The sequence below is a fragment of the Mesitornis unicolor genome, unplaced genomic scaffold, assembly GCF_000695765.1.
Source record: "Mesitornis unicolor isolate BGI_N332 unplaced genomic scaffold, ASM69576v1 Scaffold52173, whole genome shotgun sequence".
Classification (NCBI taxonomy): Eukaryota; Metazoa; Chordata; class Aves; order Mesitornithiformes; family Mesitornithidae; genus Mesitornis; species Mesitornis unicolor.
Window position 1 is genome coordinate 645 of NW_010173616.1, and position 22,288 is coordinate 22,932.

At 36.6% G+C, this 22,288-nt stretch overlaps 1 protein-coding gene across 1 annotated transcript; it reads right to left on the reverse strand.

Annotated features, from left to right (window-relative positions):
• Positions 1–1,209: 1,209 nt before the first annotated feature.
• LOC104537779 (histone-lysine N-methyltransferase 2E-like) lies at positions 1,210–21,312 on the reverse strand (the record flags this gene model as incomplete). Its single annotated transcript, XM_010180770.1, has 14 exons — positions 1,210–1,518; positions 2,529–2,693; positions 4,208–4,306; positions 6,128–6,389; positions 7,354–7,463; positions 7,648–7,765; positions 8,854–8,984; positions 10,369–10,581; positions 12,137–12,175; positions 13,372–13,544; positions 17,812–17,870; positions 18,840–18,920; positions 20,633–20,862; positions 21,201–21,312. Coding segments are annotated over 14 exons (2,101 nt in total), but the record flags the coding sequence as incomplete, so codon positions are not given.
• Between the last annotated feature and the right edge of the window lie 976 nt (positions 21,313–22,288).

Genomic DNA, 22,288 nt, shown 5'->3' on the forward strand with positions numbered 1-22,288 from the left:
GGTTCAAAGTTAAGGACATGCAGAAACAGGACATTAAATATTATCAATATTATATTTAATATATTTAAGCTGTTTGTCTTTTACAAACCTAATTCTATTTATTAATTCTTTTTTAAGGCAAGACTCCTCACTTAGGGTACAGTGGGTACAATGCAGTAAGATATTTCACAGACATTTATCCTTAATAGTGCCAAACAGCAAAAAAATGCAGTAAAATTCAGACTTCTCAGGTATCTTCCCTCTTTTTTGCCATGCAACATAAAAAAAAAAAAGAAAGAAAGATTGTAGTCTCCCCTCTGACAAGAATTCAGCAGCGATGCAATAAGCAGTGTAACAGGGTGACTGAGGTGCTTTTTGAAAAACGAGAATAAATCTGTAAGTTAGGTATGTTTGGGGGTTATAAGATAAAACCATTCTGAAATTGGTACTGCTCATCTGACAAGAAGTTTCAACCTATGACTTCCCTCCCCTCCGCCAAAAGGAATTTTCAGAAGAACTTGTAAAATGCACTGAAAAAAAAGTAACTTTTTAATGCAGTCTGTAGAATTTTAAAGCAGAAATTTTTACTGCTTAATTTTTTTGGAGCATCTTTAAATAGAGTGGCACTTCTTCAAACTTTTTGCAATGCAGTCCAATTAAAATACTAAATAAAATGTTCTAAAGAGAGTAAATAATCTTCCCTCCAAATACACACATACATTGAGTGTTTAAATCCATTCACTTCAGAACATCTTGGAAGTACCAGAAGTTAATGATTGCCTTTGAGATATTCTCTTTGCTACCATTAAAACACCTCCTAAAGGATACGGTGAACAAAGGAAGGAAAGGCAACTTTTACTTCCTTTTTTTTCACTTTTAAATTAACAGCTTTAATTATGTTTGGTTATGTATATTACTTCAGCCCATTTAGAAAGTACTTCCTTTAGAAAACATTTCTTCCAAAACTGTTCTGAAAGATGTATTTTGGAAGTCTCCTAAAAGCCAAAATAACATCTACCAATGGATGTTACACCTATCTTTTAAAAAATTGTCTTAATTTATTACCAGTGAGTGGCTATGTAATGGTGGTTTTTAAAGAAATTAGTCAATATATTTTAAAAAAAATATTATATAAATATATTTGCATACTGAGGTAGCAGCTTGTAATTTTTTTAAGACTCTCTTAGAAAGTCCATTCTCTTCTCTCCATCCCTTAAGAGACACACGTACCTTCTTTGTCTTAGGATACTTAGTAGGGCATTTATTAAGTGCTGGAGCTTCCGTTTCAGTAACCATTTCTGTAACAACAGTTTCTGTTTCAGGCTCAGCTACCAGTGCAGCATTCTCAGTTTCATTATGTTGCGAAGTTACTTCCACATCAGGAGACGACGGCTGGATATCTGAACACATGCTGACAGTTCGGTGTCGTCTACGCTGTTGTCCTATGTGAGTTCTACTCCGTGAGAAGCTTTTCCTCTGTTTAGCTCTGTTAACTTTGGCTGGGGTAGGCTTGGTGGCAGTTTCTTCTTTTGCTGGTTCCTGGTACAAAACAGAAGTCCAGTAAATAGTCCCACACACATGTAAAGCTACATTATCTTTCTTAAAGCAAAATGTCAGATCACCCTTCCTTTACAGGTCCAAAAAGCCTCTCCTTCATTTTTATTGTTAAAGTAAAATACTTGGGAGATAGTATTTCTATTCTTCTTCAAGGCAAATCACAAGATTTCCTGTATTTTCCTTCCAAGCACCTGCTGTATCACTGACAGAGTATTCACACACACTAGTGACTGTGGTCAGATGACCACAGATCTGTGCAAGAACTGCCATACATTAGTTCATCTACAGCCTAGAAATCAGTTGCCTGCATCATGATGTCTTTCAGTCCAATATCCTTTTGTAATTATAGTTTACCAAGTGTTCAGCACTGTCACAAAAGGTATTTAACAGCATGCCAGCAGAAATTATCCCGGCAAATAACCTGAACTGGCATTCTCAGGAGCATTTGCAAGGTAAGAAGCATAGTAGCATCCAGCAACAACAGAGGAAAAAATTGTTTATGAAATGTTAAGTATCACCTGCAAGAACCCAGAACAAACTGTGTCTTAATAATTCCTCTCCTTTAAAAGAACACAAAGGATTATAATGAGTTCTTAAAATAACCCGCTGAAAAAGCAACTTGTTCTCCACTGGTTATAAAGGGTGCCTAAGGAAAGCCACCTCCTGTGGCTAAAGTCAGCGTCGGTAAACACCTCCCATCCTCAACCTCAAAGAAAGACTGAATTATACAGCTGGTGTGTGTGTGTGTGTGTGTGTGTGCACATTTGCATAAACTATTATGCAAAATATAATTTGCATAATATTCTATGCATATTTTCTTGAAAATATACCAGGATCTAATACATTCTAATGTGAAAGATTTTGGTCAAATATATTTGAGGTCAGAGAAAAAAAAAATAAATCTCACGCATCTTACAGTGCAGCTCAACATCCTAACCGGTAAAATATGCTACGTTAAAAGCCAGCTTTAAAATAAAGTTTCACATAATTACCTGAATAAATTCAGCATCATTGAGAATCTGTGCTTCCTTGCATTCCGATTTAACCTCAGTTTTTGCTGTGCTGATTCTTTCCAAAGCCTGTTCTCTTCTTTTTTCTCTTTTTTCTAGTCTGGCAAAGGCTTGCAGGATAGCTTCCATTTTCCGTTCTTCTCTTGTCTGATGGATTTAACAATAATCATGATCAAGTTTCAGTCATAATCCATTGCATATGTAAATAAAGATATTTTTTTAAAGTTCTTCAGAACATGTTCAGTGCATGCTGACATGCAGATCAATTTCAGCAAAAGTGCAAAGTAAATGCAGATGTTACAATGACTGCAATTATTACAGACTTCTGAAGAAAGGCTTGGATTCGTATCAGCCGTAACAAAGACAGTCCTGCTTTGGATTTAAGGACTTGATAAAAACAGTGCATTACTAGTAAATCACCAGCCTATAAGCATAAAAAGAACATGTAGCTCTCAGCCACTTACTTACATGTACGGCATTTAAAACACAATGAAACATGACCAGGGAGATGCAACATACTAACACATGTATGAAACGACACCAGAAAGCTCAATTACCCTCTCATCCAATCTTCCAGTGTCACAAACTACATCAAAACATGTAATCAACTTCCACTAATCACTATTGCAAAATAAGGTAACATTAGGTCACACAGAGAAGCTAGATTTTTTGTCCATCTGTAGAATTCAGGTCCTATGGCCACGCAGAGGCAGATCTCTTCACCTGCACACAGCTCTGCTTAAGACAACACCAAGGTGGCAGAATTGGGGGCTTCCATTACAAGCTTTTTTTTTTTTCCTTCAAATAAATGCCTGCAGCTTAACAGTGCATTGACAGCAACAACAAGTTCATATCAAAGAAAGAAGAATACCTGCAAATATATTGCTCATACGAGTGAATGAGGAACCCAATTTTGTTTTGCCACTGAACCTGCCTGTTTTGCTTGCTAAAATGCAGGCAAACTTGCAGTTATTTGCAAACCTCACAATGGAGCTGGAACAGTAATTACATCTTTAACTACTACAGCATCTCTGCTGTAACCAAGTTTCACAAAGAGGTTTGCTTTAGTCAGAATACAAATGTAAAGTGCCAAAAAACCCCGCGATCAATAAAATGGAAGTTCTAAATATTAGTATTTCATTATACAACTTGGCCAAGATTTTGATTTTACTACTAATTTCAAGTATCTCAAATTTCGAATGCTCAAGAAAAACCCCGCATTTTAAAATGCCAGTTTTCAGAAAACTGTTCTATACCAACCTCTGAAAATGAAGATTTCTGAGGCTTTTTAAGTTGGGAACTCAAAAAAATACCTAGTCAGGCAAAAATCCTGACTGGCAACACTATAACGTGGCCATTACAAATAACATGCAATAATAAAGAATAAAATCTAGATGATTTCTACACCATCCTTTTAAAAGGCAATAGAAAATCATATACATCTGAAGATAAAAGCAGTTTTTTGTCAGAAGCAATGATCAAGCCAGATGAAATGCTCTCAAATAGCAAGCCTTGCATTTTAATTGAAGTTCATGTAAGGACCTGATTTCATACATACTCAGATTCTGCAAGTCTACAAAAAGCCAGCAATTAGCACAGGAAGAGCAGGTGTCACGAAGCCTTAGTGACAACTCTAGGCAGCTACTTGCTTCCCGACTTACCATCTTCCTTTTCCTTTCTGCAATCTGCTCCTCTGATTCCATTTCTACTTCGTTGCTAATAGGAGTTTTTTCTTCTATATCATCAATAAAATCTGGCTCCTGAAAGATGGAAATGACTGCTTTACAAACTCCACTACAAACTAGGGAAAACGGAAAGCTACCCACAACTAAGAATCCTCAGTTCGCTACACCAGAAGCAACCAAGCCAATAAATCAAAACAAAAATGTGGAAAAAAACCCCAAACTAATATTCATTCATACTTTTGAATAAACTCATAAATATAACCACCTGACACGATCTCTTCCATTCTGATCTTACACATGCCTGTATCTTTTTCCTTTAGCACACTAATCTTATGGAAATTCTGGGGTTCCATCCCCACTCCAGCAACCAAAAAAAAAATTTAAAAAATCAGAATTAAACATTCAAACCAATAGAAGCTTTTGGGCAGTAACACTGACCACTGACCTAGCCAATTTACAATCAGTTGAAGAATCAGTTTTACATTACATGCTCATTAAATAAATAGAATTTGTTTTAGTGAAATAGAATGAATGTCAAAGGAGATGTTACCTGACAATTACATAGATCTCAGCTCCAAAGTTATTTCTATTAAAGAAATTATTTTCCATTTAAACTCTCCCTACAGAATCTAATGACACCCATTTTAACAGCTTTATTCTTCTCACAAAGTTCAGTTTTGCGAAACAGTACTAGTTTGCAATACTTGTTCTCCTGTGACTGCTCTCTATAAGCACTGTGTGTTATGTTAAAGGCTCGGAAGAAGGTTCCAGATACCAGTTATCACTTCATAAAACCAAAACACAAAACCACCAAAAAAAAAAATCATTAAAGATGAGAAAGTTCAAATGTTGGAGATCGTAAGACAGTCGCGTGCTTGGATCTCCAACCATTTTTAAGCTATTTAACTACTAAAACCCCAGAACAATTTGATCATTTTCTGAAAACTTGGGGTCAATACAGAATCACAGAATTGTTTAGGTTGGAAAAAACCTTTAGGATCATCAAGTCAAACCGTTAACCTAGCACTGCCAAGTCCATCACTAAACAGTGTCCCTAAGTGCCAATAATGACCATTTATCCTATTTCCTGCACTCTTAAGGGATGGTAAAAAAGATTAAGAACTTGGAAACTGCTCCCTCCCAGAAAAACTCCTCTCTCTCTGCTCCTAAATTATCATCAAAACCCATCATATATGACAAAAACAAAAAAATCACCACCACCTCACCCCCAAAAAGAAAGAAGAGACAGTCAGTTACTAGGGTAACCATCTTCCTATGTTAAAATATTTATCTTCAATAGCTGCTCTGCAAAATTAAGTTAATAATTAATGTCATGGATTTCTCCCACTACTTCTTTCAAACTGACATAGTAAAAGACTAATTTAAAATTGACTATCGTATTACCAGGTAGCTTTACTATACTTTCCACATATTGTCCCATATTTAGATTCAAAATACACCTTCCTCCTCCCCGACTCCCTAAAATCTATTTTATCTTCTAAACAATGCTGCAGCCAACACTTAAGTGTTCTGGGTTGAAGTGTTATTTTTTATAGGAGCACGGCTACTTATTGCAATGTTCGAAGTACAACACTCCTGGGTAACATATGCAACTGACCAACGGACACTTCAGGTTTGACTGGGAGCTCCCAAAAGCATGACATCAAGCTTTCATATTAGAGATCCACAAATACAGAGAAAAAATGTATACTTAAAACTGGTACAGGAACCAACATATCTTTAACTACAATCAAATGTTAAGGAAAACTGAGAACAGTATAAAAAAAATTCTAGACAGCTTATCCATCACTACCCCTTTTCAATGGGTTTCCTTTAGTAACTACAAAAGGAGAGGATTTGTGTTTAAAAGCTTCTCTATCATCTTTGTGTCAATACCTGATTATTCGAAATGGACAGCCTGAGGGGAGAGAGTTTCCTCTGTTTATTCTCTGCAATTTTCATTTTGGTGGCTGCTCCTTCACAGTCCAATGTGATGTTCTGATTCTGAGTTTCCTTTTCTCTTGAAACATCTTTCTCTTTCTTTCCCTTTTTCCTTCTGGTTTCATATCCAGTATTGATGTTTTCTGTAGGTTCAGAACGTCTGAGAACTGGACACTCAGGATTTTCTTTGAGGCAAGCACAATCCACTTTGTATTTACTAAAAGTAATTGCAAGAAGGTGTATTTTGATCAGGCTGTACAGCAATGAGACTTTTCGACACTAAATCACATAAGCTGATATATTTCACACTAAACATTTGCTATGATGCAAACCAACCATACTAAAGGCAGCTGACTCAAGTTTTCACCAAGATAAACGGTATTTCTAGAATCCAAAAATCTCACCTACTGATTGACAGAACTTGTGGCTGTTTGCCACACGGAATTCTTTTAAATACAAGGTTAGTAATTGCTTAAAAAGACAGCAGACATCTAAAACTTGAGCATATCCTGTGTGGAAATGTAACTGTCACATTCGAGAAATTAACAGGTGCATGGAAGGCAGAGTTCTTGATTTCACCATCAGATCTCTCAGGTGTCTGAATAACAGTTCCTATGTGTGAGTGGAAATTACCCAATTATTTCCTTTACCATGTCAAAACAATGCTTACAAATAATGGCACGAGTTTATTAGAGGTTAAAGAATTTACGGCACTAAGCAGTGTATTTGAACATTCTTAATCACATATTAAACACTATAAATAATTAAAATCCAGAGACATTGCCTTCCTGAAGTTATACTACAGAGGCACTCTGAAATAAGTAGGGCATTACTGAATAGTTCTAGATTTTCTTCCCTCTACTCTCCCCACACTACGGTACACCTATACACTACTATTTTTTATAGTACATCTTTATTCATATTCATCTATGTTTTTATCTTTTCCACATCATTGATAAGTAACTGCAACACCGTTAAAATTGGTAGCAGACATGCAGTAATAAAAAATAGAGAAGAAATCCTGCCCACGTACAGACTGTTCAGTGTAAATACACTGCTTAAGGAGCCCTGTTATTAAAGCATGCGAAAAAGCAAACGATGTAAAAACAAAGCCACTCTGAATTATAACATAACTCAAAAAGCATTAGATGTATTTTAGAAGAGCATGCTCAAATACTTACCAATTTCCATAATCAAAATCAAATGCTATAGTAATCTCTGCTCCCTTTGGAATGTTATGGATGGAGTAAATATAAAGATGAATAGTTCCATCTTCAATTACATGCCTTACCTATATTCAAGAGAATATCATTGTGTTATCATGAATTACTTTTTCTTCTCCCCCTCGCTCCCCCACCACCTTTTCTCCCCAAAAAGAATCTGAATAGAAACTGTAGTGATTGCTTAAGTTATCAGTTGGGACACTCAAGAAGAGACTTCTAAGAAAATAAAACCTAATTTATGTATATGCTCACCTCCGCATTTGGCGTACATGAACGCCTGATGAATCGAGCTTCATTTCCAAAAGTCCTTGCATCAACACACATTTCTAGTCCATGAAATTTGGAATAAAACAAAACAAATGGGTATGGCCTGAAAAAGATACAATAAGAACCAAAGAGTTTTTTAATTTTTAAAGATGCTAACGATCACTTACTTTTCACATTAGTTAACTTCGTAGCATGTTTGGCACAATACAGCAAATTTGCAGGTTAATGAAAACGACAGGTTTGTATTTAAGCTTGATGATCCTAACTGGCACATTCTCCAAATGCATTCTCAGAATACTGAAAGTTTGAACTACAGCCCTGAAAGTAATTTGTCTGCACAGGATCTAAAGGGAAGACCAGTAACAGGGCAAGCACAAGACACAGAAGACACAAGGTTAAGATTCTTCATCTTTCTTAAACTCTTCTTATGGCAGGTCCTAGAATGAAACTCAGGTAGAAATTTAGGTGTCACAGAATCATCTAAACAAACAGAATAAAAGTAACATCTCCACATCCCTGCCTAACACCTGCAGTATCACTAGCACCCAACCCTACTGAAGAAAGTGGGTCTTTAAATACTTTGCCAAGATGTGCTGTAGGTTCTGCTGTTACAAGTGGCAGGGGACCCTTCCATCTTTACTTACTGAGCAAAAGCTCTGTGCTCTCTCTCCTCCAACACATCTCCTACAATTTCCCACGTAGGTGTGCCCGTGTAGTTAAGGGCAGCACTGAAAATGATCCATGGGAAGAAGGAAGCAGGCACGCACTGCTCAGTAGCTTCACCAACTGGAGAACTCCCCAGCCTGACATGTGTCCAATTCCGTTCTCTGTCTGATGGACTTAAAAGTTATTTCTCTCACAAAAGAGCATGTCTCTGCTGTTACCTTCTGAATTACTGTAAGAAGCTGGAACCTGCCAGTCTCTGGGTTAAGGTGCACAACTACCCAACTGAGAATACAGAGTCCTGTAACCAGGGAAGAACAAAGGAACAGGAAAATAATTCCCAAACAGGTCTGTAAAGATACCCTGAAGAGAAGGGGGAGACCAGATTCCAGCTCCAATTAATTTTAAATAGATAGCAGTAATAAGCAAGACACTGCTGGCAAGTAAGACCCACTTGTACTTGTGTCAAGAGGCTGGTAAAACAGCATTTTTAACAGTTACCTTATTAAAACATTGGAATAAACAAACCTTTTAAAGAAATATCCATTAGCTTCAAATTGTTCTCTCAGCATGAACTTTCCTCTGTATTCAATAATAAGTGCATCGGGAGGCAAGTCTTTGGCAGCTTTCAAAATTTTCTTGTTTTTCTGCACATAACTCTATAAAGACAAGTTAATTCATGAAGTATCATTTTATACCATTTTCCTATTGCAACTGTAATTACTGCAAATTACACTGTCACGTGTACTAAAGAATTCCACACCAAAAAAACCCTCCTTTTTGTAATTAAACCTCCAGACTCATTTGATCCAAGTGTCCTGTTCCCCTACCTATGCAACTAGTTATGAACTTAGATTCAAGGAATGCTTTAGCCCTAGTTCTTCAGTACATGGCTGAAACCCAATAAATTCACAATTCAAATACATATCCTCAGTGCACTCGACTCTCACCACTACTAGAATAAAACTGCTGCATTGTTTTGCCAAACGGTGTCAAAAGGCTTCAAATCCTTCAAACAAAACATGCAAACATAAAAGGACATTCATGATCTGTTCAAGGAAACAGAACAGGAAAACTACAAAATAATAAAGAAAAAAGAATCCTGAGGGCATTTCCAAACTTCTTATTTCCGTTATCTTTAGATGGAAGGATGGCTTTTAATTAAAAAATACATACCCTGACAATTGGTGAATTCACACCTCATAACTGCCATTGCCAATCAAAAAGGAAGAAGCCTCTATGTAGGCAAAAGGCTCTGCAAGCAGGGATAATCCTCCAAAGAGCCTGCCCCATATGCCATGATGGTCTTTAAGGAAAAGAAGCAAATATGCTTCTATTAATCTGCTACAGAAACTACTCCTCAAGATTTCAGCTACAAAATGCTACGGTCTGTTACATGGCTCTAATTTAAAGCTGGTAAGTAACTGATGTTAAGGACAGAAGACGACACAGCACAGTTTCTTCATTACAGGATGACAAGAATTTAAAAAAAAAAAATCTATCAGTGTCAGACCATCGGCTATCATCACAACGTCCTTCATCAACTGGAAATGAAATTCTATTCTGTCTGAATACCCAAATATCTAGAACAGATGTACCATATATCAAGAAAAATGTGGACAGCCAGCATGTTGACACACACAGAAGAAAAAAAAATTCCAACTTCAATGCTTATGGTTGCACTCGATCTTAAGGGTCTTTTCCAACCTAAACGATTGTATTATCTACTCTAACCACCGTTGACTATTCCTCACAGAGCAGAGAAACAGCAGCAGCAAAGTTTACTGTGTTATGCCCACCACAAAAGGCAGCCCAAGAACAATCCAATGTTCAGGCTAGCACCTTAGTTATTTTTGAGAACTGATATGCAAGTGTAAACATAACCAGGCGTGACACACGGTATAAGAAAATCATTATAAATTCTGAAAAACTTAAAACTCTGATGCTCAGATCTAGTGAAGACAAGATACTGATAATTTAATGGATATTTTTGTCATGGCACAGAAACAGCATGCAGTAACACGACATAGCCCAGCTCGTTACCTCTACTGGAGGTTTGAAAATCAGATTGCTGGTGTTGACTTCTTTTTTGTCATTTCCATTGCCTAATCTCAGAGCTATTTTTTGTGCCTCCCTCTGGACACCCTCACTGTACTGGTTATTATTTGCTTCTTCATAACGATCCATCCATGCCTTGATTTTAGTTTCCCATCCAAAGTTTGAACTGTCAGTAGGATCAATCTCTGGAGCTGAGCCCTGGAAATTAGAGATAAAACCAGGTATTACAAGGTAAGAAAAAGATATTAAAATAAAAAAGTAAGTCTACAACAAAACACAAAATGAAAGGTAAAGGTACGTCACTGATTTTTTTTGTTTTTCCTTTAAGTCTCGTATAAAATTCTGCATTACTTAAAAGTGCTGAGTCGAATTCAGTAGCATTATATTTGTCCTCTTACGTATTTTATTATTTCAGAAATATCACCCGAGTTCAGGAATACATTCCCCCTTCAATAGGGATTCTAGATTACAGTGGGATGAGAATGGAGACTGACAATGCTTCCTCCCACAACTGCACTGCATCATCAATCTGAGTGCAGGAGTTGGAAGGTCAGATCTCCTTTGTGAACATATGCAAATAAAAGGAACTCCAGCTTCAATCCTATAATACATAGATTTGATTTTCCCCCTTCAACTTCAAGGGTCATGCTGCCTCTTTCAATCCTACACCTACTACATTAAGATTGTGACTCTAACGTTACAAGCTTTACACAAATAATTTTTCTCCCCTTATCTGTTCCTCACAAAACAATTTTCTTCTGCAGTGCTTCAGATCCTTCCACTTTTAAAAAAAGTGCCATTGTACCTCCAGACCTCACAACAGCAGCCAGGCTGCAGCCAACCAATGCTCCTTACGGACAGCAGCAGCCAACCAACGCTCCCTTTTCTATCCACCTGAGCAGAGACACTATTAAACATTAATAAAACAGCAAGTAGTTCAGCAATTCAATTTACCTGTTACTGATTACAATTTTTTTTGTGCATCAAAAGAACCATACACACAGACAGCATTAAAAAGGTGTGATGCTAAGAAGAAAACCATGAAAAGAATGAAAGGGAACTTTACAGATACCATTTTCAAAAAGCAAAGAATAGATACTTTCTTCCCCAATTTTGTCTTCACCATTGGCAAGTCACTTCTTACACACGTGAAGTGTAAATTCTGTCCCATTTCTTTTTATCTATTCCAAGTATGAATGAACTATGGGAAATACCTAGTTTTCACACCACGCATATTTTTATCTCTCAGAAAATTTAAAGACTGCTGTAACACTTATATCTTACAAAGCAGAGATCCCAACACAATTCCTTAAACTATGGCGGCACAAGTGAGCAGAGTCCCACCAGACGAACACATGAGGTATGACAGAGCAGAACTGCTGCTTTAGCTTTCAAATGCAGTACAGCTATTTCGTTCTTTTGCTTCTTAGAACTATGAAAACCTGGAACTACCAAGCTCAAATGAAGTCTGCACTCAACTTTACTCCCTTGCATAGCACAAGTGAGCCCTAATTCGTCCACCAGCTCTTGAGAACTAAGTATTCTCAGAATAAAAATTTACACTATACTGTTCTGGTTAACTTTGCAGGACAAAGATCTAGTGCTCATCATTTCAAATCACTACGATGTATATGTAGTATAAAAAAAAGCCCAAATTGCACTCCTGATACTTCATACTATTTTACTAATGTACAATTAAGGTTTAAAACGAAGCAAAACAAAAAATGAACAAACACAAAAAAAATCACATTACCTTTACTCGTGAAGATTTCCTGGATCCTTCTCGAAATGCCTGAAACAAAATTATGTATTTATATTCTTTGCAGGAAATGCAAAATCTCTTAAGGAATTCAACTCTATTAACAGATTAACAGCTTTTCAATGCAGACCATTCTCAATAAAATATGCCAGACTACGTCAGAAGAACAAACTGCAAGGAAATCTCAAGAAGGTAACAGCTTAGATCTCACAAAATAGGTTTTAAAAAACAATTCAGCATTCCAAGCTAAGTGCACACTGGATGACAGATATGGCAGTCCAGGTACCCTTACCTTTCTTCAATATTTCAACACGAGAATCTAGGATTTCAGAATTGAAGGCAAAGTAACTGAAAAGTTACTTATGGAACACCACCTGGTTATCAGGCAAATCTGCAAGTTACCCAAATCCTTCACTACACTACTTGTGGAAAGAGGGAAGCAGGTGTCAAAGGTGAAAGAATTCTCTTTCAAACAAACTCTCATTTCTTACATTATCTCACACAGAGAAGTAACAGAAGGATATGTGGTGTAAGTTTATATCCAGAGCTGTTAATTCAAAAGAAAACATTTTCCTCAAGTTTTCCCAAAAGGTACTGGTAAGTAATTCTGACTTCCAGTTTTAAGGGACAAAATTCTCATCCAAGCCAGTGAAACTGAACTGCAGAAAGCAATTCATTAGTTTAGAAAATGCCTTCTTCACATACATTTTATTGTTTTTACACCTGTAACTAAACAACATATAATGCCAACAGTCTGTTTACCAAAGTAGTTTAACAGCTAACTTTCTGAAAGTACCCTCCCACACAATTTCAATTCAAATAAATGGACATGAAGTCACATCAGGACAACTGACAGCAAACAGTTCTGAACTTAAAACAGTCACAACTGGATACTTTCAGATGCAGAATTCTTCTTTGGGTATCCAAACATCTGCCACAAATTCACCTGTATCAAACAGTCCAGTAAATGCAATTCCTCCTTACAAATTCTGCCTCAATTACAAAACTGAACTTTCATGGCTAATACATGTTAACTTGTATTACTGGGGCAGAGGCAGGGAGGACTGTATCATTTACTGCAGAGTATAACATTTCAATCTAAACCCAGGCAGTTAAGTATTATTAGTAACAATGGTCTGATTTTTAAAATCAGTGTCTCTTGGTAAGACATGTCACATAGCTACGATTTATAACACAGAGTTGCAAAAAGATAAATGACATTTGCTTACTTTTTTACATTTTGCTATGTTCTGTTCTTTCTCTCCGCTCTTTTTCCTTTTCTTATCGTTGACCTTTGTAACTCTTGTAGCAGTTAAAGTAATCGTAGTTGGTGTATGTTGAAAAGCAGTATACAGTTCCACAGGAACCTCATCACCACTCTCTGTTGCGCTGGTATCTCCATCTTTAAAAGAAGTAACATTCTGTAAACAATCAAATACTGTAGAAAGAACATTCACTACTCAATCTACACCTGCTTTTAAAAAACAACAATGTGTACTGACAAATCCTTCAAGTAGTCATATGCAAAATTCACCCAACAGTTGCAACAGCGTGAAAATGAATGACCAATGAGGAGCTGGTAATTAACAGATGTCTGTAATGCCAGCTAAGGAAAAAAACACAACAGATTAGTTCTATTCTTTAAATGGAATTATACCATATTCCATTATAAGCAAAATTAGAATCAGAACAAAAATTATTAAAAATTTGTTAAGTCATTCATATATATTCCTATATGGCTGTTACTTGCAATATGGCTTTAGGATTCTCTCAGATGACGGTATTCTAGAGGGGATTAAAATTAATGACTGCCCAACATTTTCTGGGAAGCCCTATTAATAAGTCATGTGTAAGCTGTAATAACTATTTCAGCTGCAATTTATGGCATCAAGTGTCTTTTTTAGGGTAAATATGTTAATCTAGCCAAAAGCCTTCTCTCCTGAAAATCCCCTAACAATGACATTCTGCTACTCAGGGAACAGAAAAGGGATGGCTATTTCACTCATTAAAACAAGATCATTCACAAACTGACAGACAGTTTTTCTTTGTGCTATGTACCCACAGACCTAAAAGCCAAAGCCTGAAATTCAGCATACATCAGCATTTGTGTCAGACAAATACGCTTCCTGACCTGAAACAGGATTACCCTAGTTCTGTCAAGATGAAAGCCTGTGAAGTACGGGAAGGACTGGAAGAGAGATGGTGCACATAGATAAGAGACTGATGTTCACATATGCTCAGTAGAGACTTCCCAGATTTTAGCAGCTTTTACAAATATTCTGCCTTCACTAAATCTACTTCACAATAAGCAAGATGTTTTCTGAAACTGCATAGAAGCAGGCTTTACAAATACGTAATACAAGAGCAGAGCAAACATTCCTTTCGAGCTCAGAAGGATGTCGCCTTCATCAGTGCATTCAATGGTCCTAATTCCTGAAACCTTCTTTACTAAATAACGAACTCCAACTACTGGTTACTCGGCGTTTTTCTTGCTCACAACACTCCTTGACAGGATTCTTCTGTACACAGTAAGTAATTCAATTTTGGTTGTTCTTTTGAACAATTCATTAGGCACATAATTATACTTTATATGTTGGGAGCTGATGAACTTTTCTGAACTTAAAAAAAACCCACACCACCTAGAAAGAAGGCATTTCTAATCAAAGAAGGAGGAATAGCAGAATAACCATTGACTGAGAACTGAAAACCCACAGCCCTCTTGAAACCGTCAATGTTTGTAGTCCATACACTAGAACCTATAGAATCATTATGTCACAGGCAAATACCTCTGCCCTGCTCCACCCCAAACACCATCTTCCTTAGGGAAACAATACTTTGATATTGTTGTCTACACTGTACCCTAGCTCACTGTAAAGAATAATTACCTCAGCCAAACATATAATTACACAGAGTTGTTTTGAGACACTCCTTCCTAACCTACACAACCTGCTTTCACTTTGAAGAGCCTCTGTAAAGCACACTAAGGGAAAACTTTGCATCCTGGAAGGCAAGATACAAACTCTCCAAATTTCACAAGAAGTTATGGGGTCAGACTCATTTCTCCATAAGCAGAAAGTTATTTCATCAGCACCAATTTCAAGACCAAGCAGCTTGAAGCAACATCCTTAAACAAGTTATACATCTAGATACTGCACCTTAATAACAAACAAAACCCCCCAAACTAATCCCAAAACATTAAGAATACAATTGGCATGGGGCTTAAACATGCTCACTCCACTGAACCACAGCAAGCAATCCAGTGCACAGTAAGCTGCATCAAAATTATACTTTTACACCGGAACAGTAAAACCAACATCACTACATGCAACCACAGGTCCCAGGACAAAGGGCTACAAACGCTGCCAGGGAAAAAGGTGATGTGGTTACGCATAACCACCAAATTTTGTATTGTGATAAAAAAAGCTCATTTTTTGAGTCAACCAACTGATTTACCCCTTGCTCCCCACTGTTCAGCTTTTTATGCAACACAGCTAAAGCAGCAACTCTTGAGAAATCTCTACATTACAAAACCATTATACAAAACTGTATTCTCATATCTAAATGAAAAGCCCTATTATACGTATAAAAGCCCTACATATACACTTACTCATCAAAGAACACCCAAATAACGAGATCTTACCTTTAATCAAACACCTGTAACTTAGTAAGTTACAAGTAACATTCTACTGCTGTTGAATACTCAAAGCATTTAATAGAAGCATTCAAAGTTATGCCACTTTTATTCTTCCTACTTCGAGTCACCTGTGAAAACTGGCCGTTTTACTAACGTCTCCTGGTAGACAGTTCATACCTAGAGCTAACAGTCTGAATGAACCGTGTAATATCAGACAATACACAGAAAATGCATTTATCCAAGCAACCACACTGGCTAAATGAACATTTACTAGAGATATAATACATGACTTGAAATTAGTGTAAGTCACAGTAATTAATATTCTGCTTCCAACTGAGTTTTGGACTAAACAGAATAAGAATTTATCTTTGGTTTTGCGTTACTTTGATACTTAAGATTTACCATTTAGTATTTCTTTTCCTACTGAATGCACAGAGCAGATTTAAAAGACTGATCATCAGGATTAAGGAGGGCTGAACACTAACTTTAAAGGTAGAAATCTCTTCAGTTCTTGCTAAGATTTTTTTTTTTTTTTACTATCTCTCTTCCCTTAAGTTTACAGCAAAAGATCAGAGTGTGGCTACAAATCCTAAGAGATTACTGAAATAGCTCAGACCATCACCTGCCCCTATCCTCTATGTAAATTCAAGTTCATCCTCACAGTATCATCATACCACTTAGTGAACTCAGTAACTCCAAATGAATTATAAACTACTTGTTCTATTATTTTAATAGAATCAGCAAAAATTAACCTTAAATTTAAGAAAAAATAAAAATTGTACTATCTAGCAGCTCAACCAAAACTTCTTCACAAAAGAAGTTTGGTTTTGTTAAAGTAAAACCTGACAAAGCAAAAAATTGTGGTGTTCTAAATAAGGCATTAATGCCTTTAAGGGACTTAAAGCAGCTTAGCACTGCCCAGAGGACAGTGTCAACCACACCAAGCAGCACTATTAAGCCACACACACATCTAGGCCACATCAGACACTTCAAAATTTTCTGGAGGCATAGTAAGTAGGCAGCAGGACCTTATCTACATGGTACTTTTTAAAGAAATCCTAGTGAACACACTTGCATATATCCCAGTAATTCAGAGACATGATTTGAAAGTATAACATGTTAAATTCAGGAGGATGACTTCCTCCCAAATCATGACTTGTAACAGAGCTTAAAAGTATCACCTGTCAATCACGAAACCCACCACAGATTTTGGTAATGGCTGGACTGAACTCCTGACAAGTTAGACTGGCTGAGTTTTGAAATTCTGTAAGTGGTAGGAAAGTTAATTTCCTAAAATATACAGATTGAAATAGGTACTTGCCCTACAAGCCTCAGCTAGTTATCAAAAGCCACAAAAAACTCAAGACACCATATAATTTTATTACTCAAGTTAACCATTTTCTCTCATTGTGAGACCCAAAACCATACCAATTCTTGACACACAAATCTACAGCCAACAAATGAGAACTGGTATTTCCTGTCAAAGCTATGCTAGATTGTTTTACATCTCAATTATGTAATTCTTAGAGACATGAATACATCACCTGCAATGCAATAGTTTTAAGATATCAGTGTGAGGATATGAGTAGTCTATACTATGAAGGAAAAAATGACAGAGCTGTGAAATATTTTTTTTTTCCTAAAAAGGGACTTAGTAACCCTCTCTTACCACAGAAGAAGAAACCTGAACCTTTTCCATCTTATCTTCATTAGCTTACTCAAAGTAGTTGTTATTATAAAAACTGTATTTGTTATATGAAACTTTAACAATATTCAAACAGACTGAATTATTCCACAACTGTAAGAAAAAGAGGCAGTGGCGAAAACCTTTAATAAAACATGTGGAACTGCAACAATTCTGATAGAATGTTATTTTAGTAACAGTAAAGTCAAATAAAAGGCACTGAGTTACTGAACCTCATACACTGAAGGCTATCAAAACTGTAGGAACTGCATATACACTCTTAGGTCTGTGCACCTGATACATACTTACTTTATAACATTTACTAAGGAAAAATCTTTAAGCTTTACTCACCTGACATATTTTCCCTTTTCCTTCGTTGCAACAGCACTGCCCTTTCTTTATCTAAACTCCTGAAATTAAAAATAAATTTTATTCCATTCTTCACACTTATGCATCAATACATCTACGTATTAAAACAGACCTTTTCATAGGTACCATTTTCTATTGACTATTACAGAATAAACAGTAGACAGTTGAATGTTTAGCTACTTAGAAAAACATCAGTTGTGCCCTGTTTCATTCCGCTGTAAAGCACATACAAGTATCCAAATCACTTGAAAACATGACAAAACTTGATAGCTCAGAGGAAAGATTGATAGTTGGTCTATGGATTACAGATAAGAAGGCATTAAACCATTTTCCTGCTTCAAAACAGTCTTCCCAATACAAAACAAATATTCTACAACAAGACGGTCCGAACTATTTCTCAGAAAAAAAGGAGTAATTTATTGGGAATTAAAGTGTTCTGAACACGTGTCTCTTATTCACTGTTTAATTAATAATCTGCAACTGAAGTAAAAGGTAACATCCCATACTCTGTATCACAGGACTACATACCACACAGTCAGAACAAAATGTTGTCGTCATCGTGTCATGTGATTTCAAGTTTGGAAGGTGGAGGGGGGCATACAAACACATTCCAGAGCAAGAAATCCTCCAAGTGAGCAAAGCAGCATAATGGAACGAGGCCATAAAACTGAGACATACTGAGCTGACCTGAAGACACCACTGTTAATGTATGACAGCCATGAAACAAAATATGGGATGGACTGTCCATGTATCGGTCCCCTGAGCAGGGATCCAGGAAACACTCAGTAAGCATTTCAAGGTTTTATCCCTACCACCTACTGAGGTGAAACAGTGACCGCTGTGAACAAGGGAACCGGGACTTGTAAGAACATCTGCATCAGAAATATAGCTCCTCTAACTAGAACTGTCAGGATTATACTGCATAGTTTGTATTTTATCTGTTGGTTGTTCCAGTACCTCCTCTTTTTATACTCTATTCATTGTAGTTCAAAATCAACTCAGCTACTCACCTTGGTTGACAACGTTCACACAGATATATGTCAGGAATATGCTGCCTGTCAATCCCCATGCAGTCAATGTGCTGCCAGACACTTACAATGAAAAAACAAAACAGAAAAAACAACTTTTAGTTTTAAGTACCAGCTTTGAAATTGTGTGCATAACACACACACACACACACAGAGAGAGGAAGAGCCATTCGTTTTTTTATCATGATCTTTACTCATATTGAATACTGCCTAAAACTACATCTTAATCACTGTCTTCACCACCACTCCGCTAGCTGATTTTCTATTCCACTGATCACTGTAATTCCAATCTTGTGACAGTCTCCCGGTGTCTCTCTGCTTCTTTAGACTCATTTTCTCTCTTGGAAATTTTTCTCTAACACTGGAAATAAAAAATGGTAAATTATCACAACAGAGAACAAGAGACAGACAAGTAGCCTCAGCAACATGACTTAGGCTTTACATAGTAAAGTTTTTAAACAAAAGGATTCAATTTCCTTTTACAAATATAATTTTTAGTTTTCTATCTAAATATATATACACAAATATATGGGTTTATCTACTTATATATTTTAATAGAACATATAAATACACACTTTTACACTTATACTCCACATGACTGGTAACAGCATAGGAAGAACTTTAACTGCTTCCCCCAGTCAGGGAAGAGAGGTTGACTGCTAGACTGAAGGCTAACCTAGGGCAGTAGTTAATGCTCATCCTCACATTAATAGAGGGAACTAGGACACAGTAATGGTTGTTATCTTCCCACTTGTGAATTCACCACAACTCTCTCCAACTCCTTAGAGAGAATCTCTTCTTCAAAAGCAGCACACTCTACTTAACTGGTAACTGCCTACAGCTGCACTGCTGCAAGAACATCTAAACACATTCCAAAATAAGGGAAAAGATTATCAGAATCAAAGACCATAAAAAAATTAATAACAGGCTTATCACATAAGCATACACAATAACAGAGCTCAAATTAACATTTTAATTAGCCTCAACAATCATTTTAGAAATACACAATGATCTAATAAATTCAGCAACATTTGTTAAGCACACTGAATGCAGAAATACAGGCTAATACTGAGTAAGTCCAGAAACATGAGATTTGTCTTCTCCTGTTAAGTGTATCTGTTCTACACATTTCTAAGCTTGTTTTTCAAGTCCAAGTATATAATAGCACCTACTTATTCTACTATGATCAAGTAGGTGCTTAAACATTAACACACAAGTTCAGCTTCACCAGTAAGAACCTAGGTTAGTCTCTTCATCATTATTAAAATTCTTTAAACTATGTCCTTTGAAAATTAAGAGTTCTTATCAGAAAGATTATGCACAGAGAAACCAATATTTGAGAAGTTTCTTTCAGATTATTTTGCATCCTGCAAGTTACTTGATTTATATACACACAGTTTACCAAGATACTTCATTACATGCAGATTAAGAACCAGTCCCTAGGTCTTTATTTTATTGTACTAAAAAGTGACCTGGACAAAATACCGAAGAGATAGCATTTTTAGAGGGGAAAAAGATATACCCTTATTAAGCAACAATGCATGAACGAATTAGTACGAGTAGTCAAGACAGACTAGAATAAAGTAATAAATGCTCACTAGCCTTAACCAATTATCTTGCCTATTAGAAAGCCATACAACCCTCAAACACTGTTCTGATAGAACGAAAATTCCTATGACCTAATGTAATGAAAACACCACTTAGTTACACTTACTTTCAGTGCAACTTGAACTTATAAGCAATTTTTACCTTTAAATTCATTTAACATTCATTACCTGCATTTGTCACAACAGATCATATATCCATCATCATGTGTAAAGCCACAAATGCATCTGGTAATATCAGTTCCATAGCTTCCATCCTCTGACGTACTGATGGTTGTAGCACTGGAGGTTTCATCAAAGTTGGGAGTGGTAAATATGCCTACTTCATTCTTGCTTATAAGCACTGATGGAGGAGGAGAAGCTGGAGGCGTTGGAGGAGGCCGAGCACCATAGTTATGGTCCTAAATTTTTGTGGAAAGATAATTTACAGTTCTTAAATGTTCACACACTGATAGTTATTTAAGCGAAAGAGTTCAGTTTGTAAAGAACCTGAGACTTCTTATTTTTCAGTAAGTTTTAAAATTTTCTGTCATTGCTCATTCTTGCTTTTTACCTTCTCAACTATGTTTTAGATGTAAGTGCACTACATTCTGTATTCTGCTTCTAACCAGCCATTTTTAGGCAGCTTACCCAACTCCTAATAAGATACAAAAATATAAGCACAAATCAAAGAGTTTTTTTCCAGTTAAGGACAGCAGCTTTTACATATTTTATACAAAATACTTAGCATGAAACTTACTGCATAGGGCAAACCAATGTAACTGTGTGAATGCGAGCTGCTGGTATACAACTGGTGCGGATAACTGTTCGATTTTTCAACTACCACAGGGCTAGCTTCTACAGATTCTGGTCTGCAAGGCAAAAGAGAGAAGAATAAAAAAAATGTAATGAATATGCAGTTTATATTAATTAATTACAGGTACCTGTTGCACAACATCTAATTAACTGCCTGCTGTTCCTGCTTAAAGGTGGACTACCCCCTCAGCTCCCCCCTGGCCAAACAAAAAAATGCAAAAAAACCCCAGCACCACCACCACCCACCAAAACCCACCCAACCCTCTTATATAAATCAAGTTTCCAGAGTGGCAGACAACTTATGCCTCTCTAGGGTTACACAATTTTTCTCAAAAAGAAGTGCATGCTGAATCATGTGGCATAACCTGCAAATCTGGGACAGAAAAGCACATCACACACTTTGTCAGAAAGTCATCAGCCTGTACAGCCAAGTCTACAGAGTTACAACAGAAGCTGCAGAAAGGACTTCAGCTTAATGATGACAAAAGACAGAAGTAGTAATTCAGAGAGCTACAAACAAGAGCCCTGCATTCCCAGCAATCCTGTTCAATTCTGCCGTGACATCTAGCGGCAGCACGACTGCACCACCCAGAACCCTCCATGCCATACTCACAAGGCAGCAGAGTACTGTTTCTACAAAGAAATCGTAAGCAGGGCAAATCTATCTAAAAAGGCAGTTTATTGATTTATCTTTAAATAGAGGAAAAAAAGAAAAAAAATTTGCAAGAGAAGGTTTTGCAGTGAAAAGCAGTGCCTCCTTTAATGCACTAACTACGGTTTATATGCACTAACCCACAACATGAAAGACAACGCAAATAAAGGAATATGATGTAAGAAATTACACCTTCATTACCACTCCTCAGCAGTTACATTCATGCGTACTTGCACACATAAAACTTGTAGATTTTTCAATGTGCCATATGGATCAAACTAGAACAAACTTCAAATGAACCCAGAGTTAAACGAAGTTTTGTGGGTTTTGGTTTTTTTTAATGGGCTTGAGGTTGGTTTTTTTTGTTTGGTTGGTTTTTT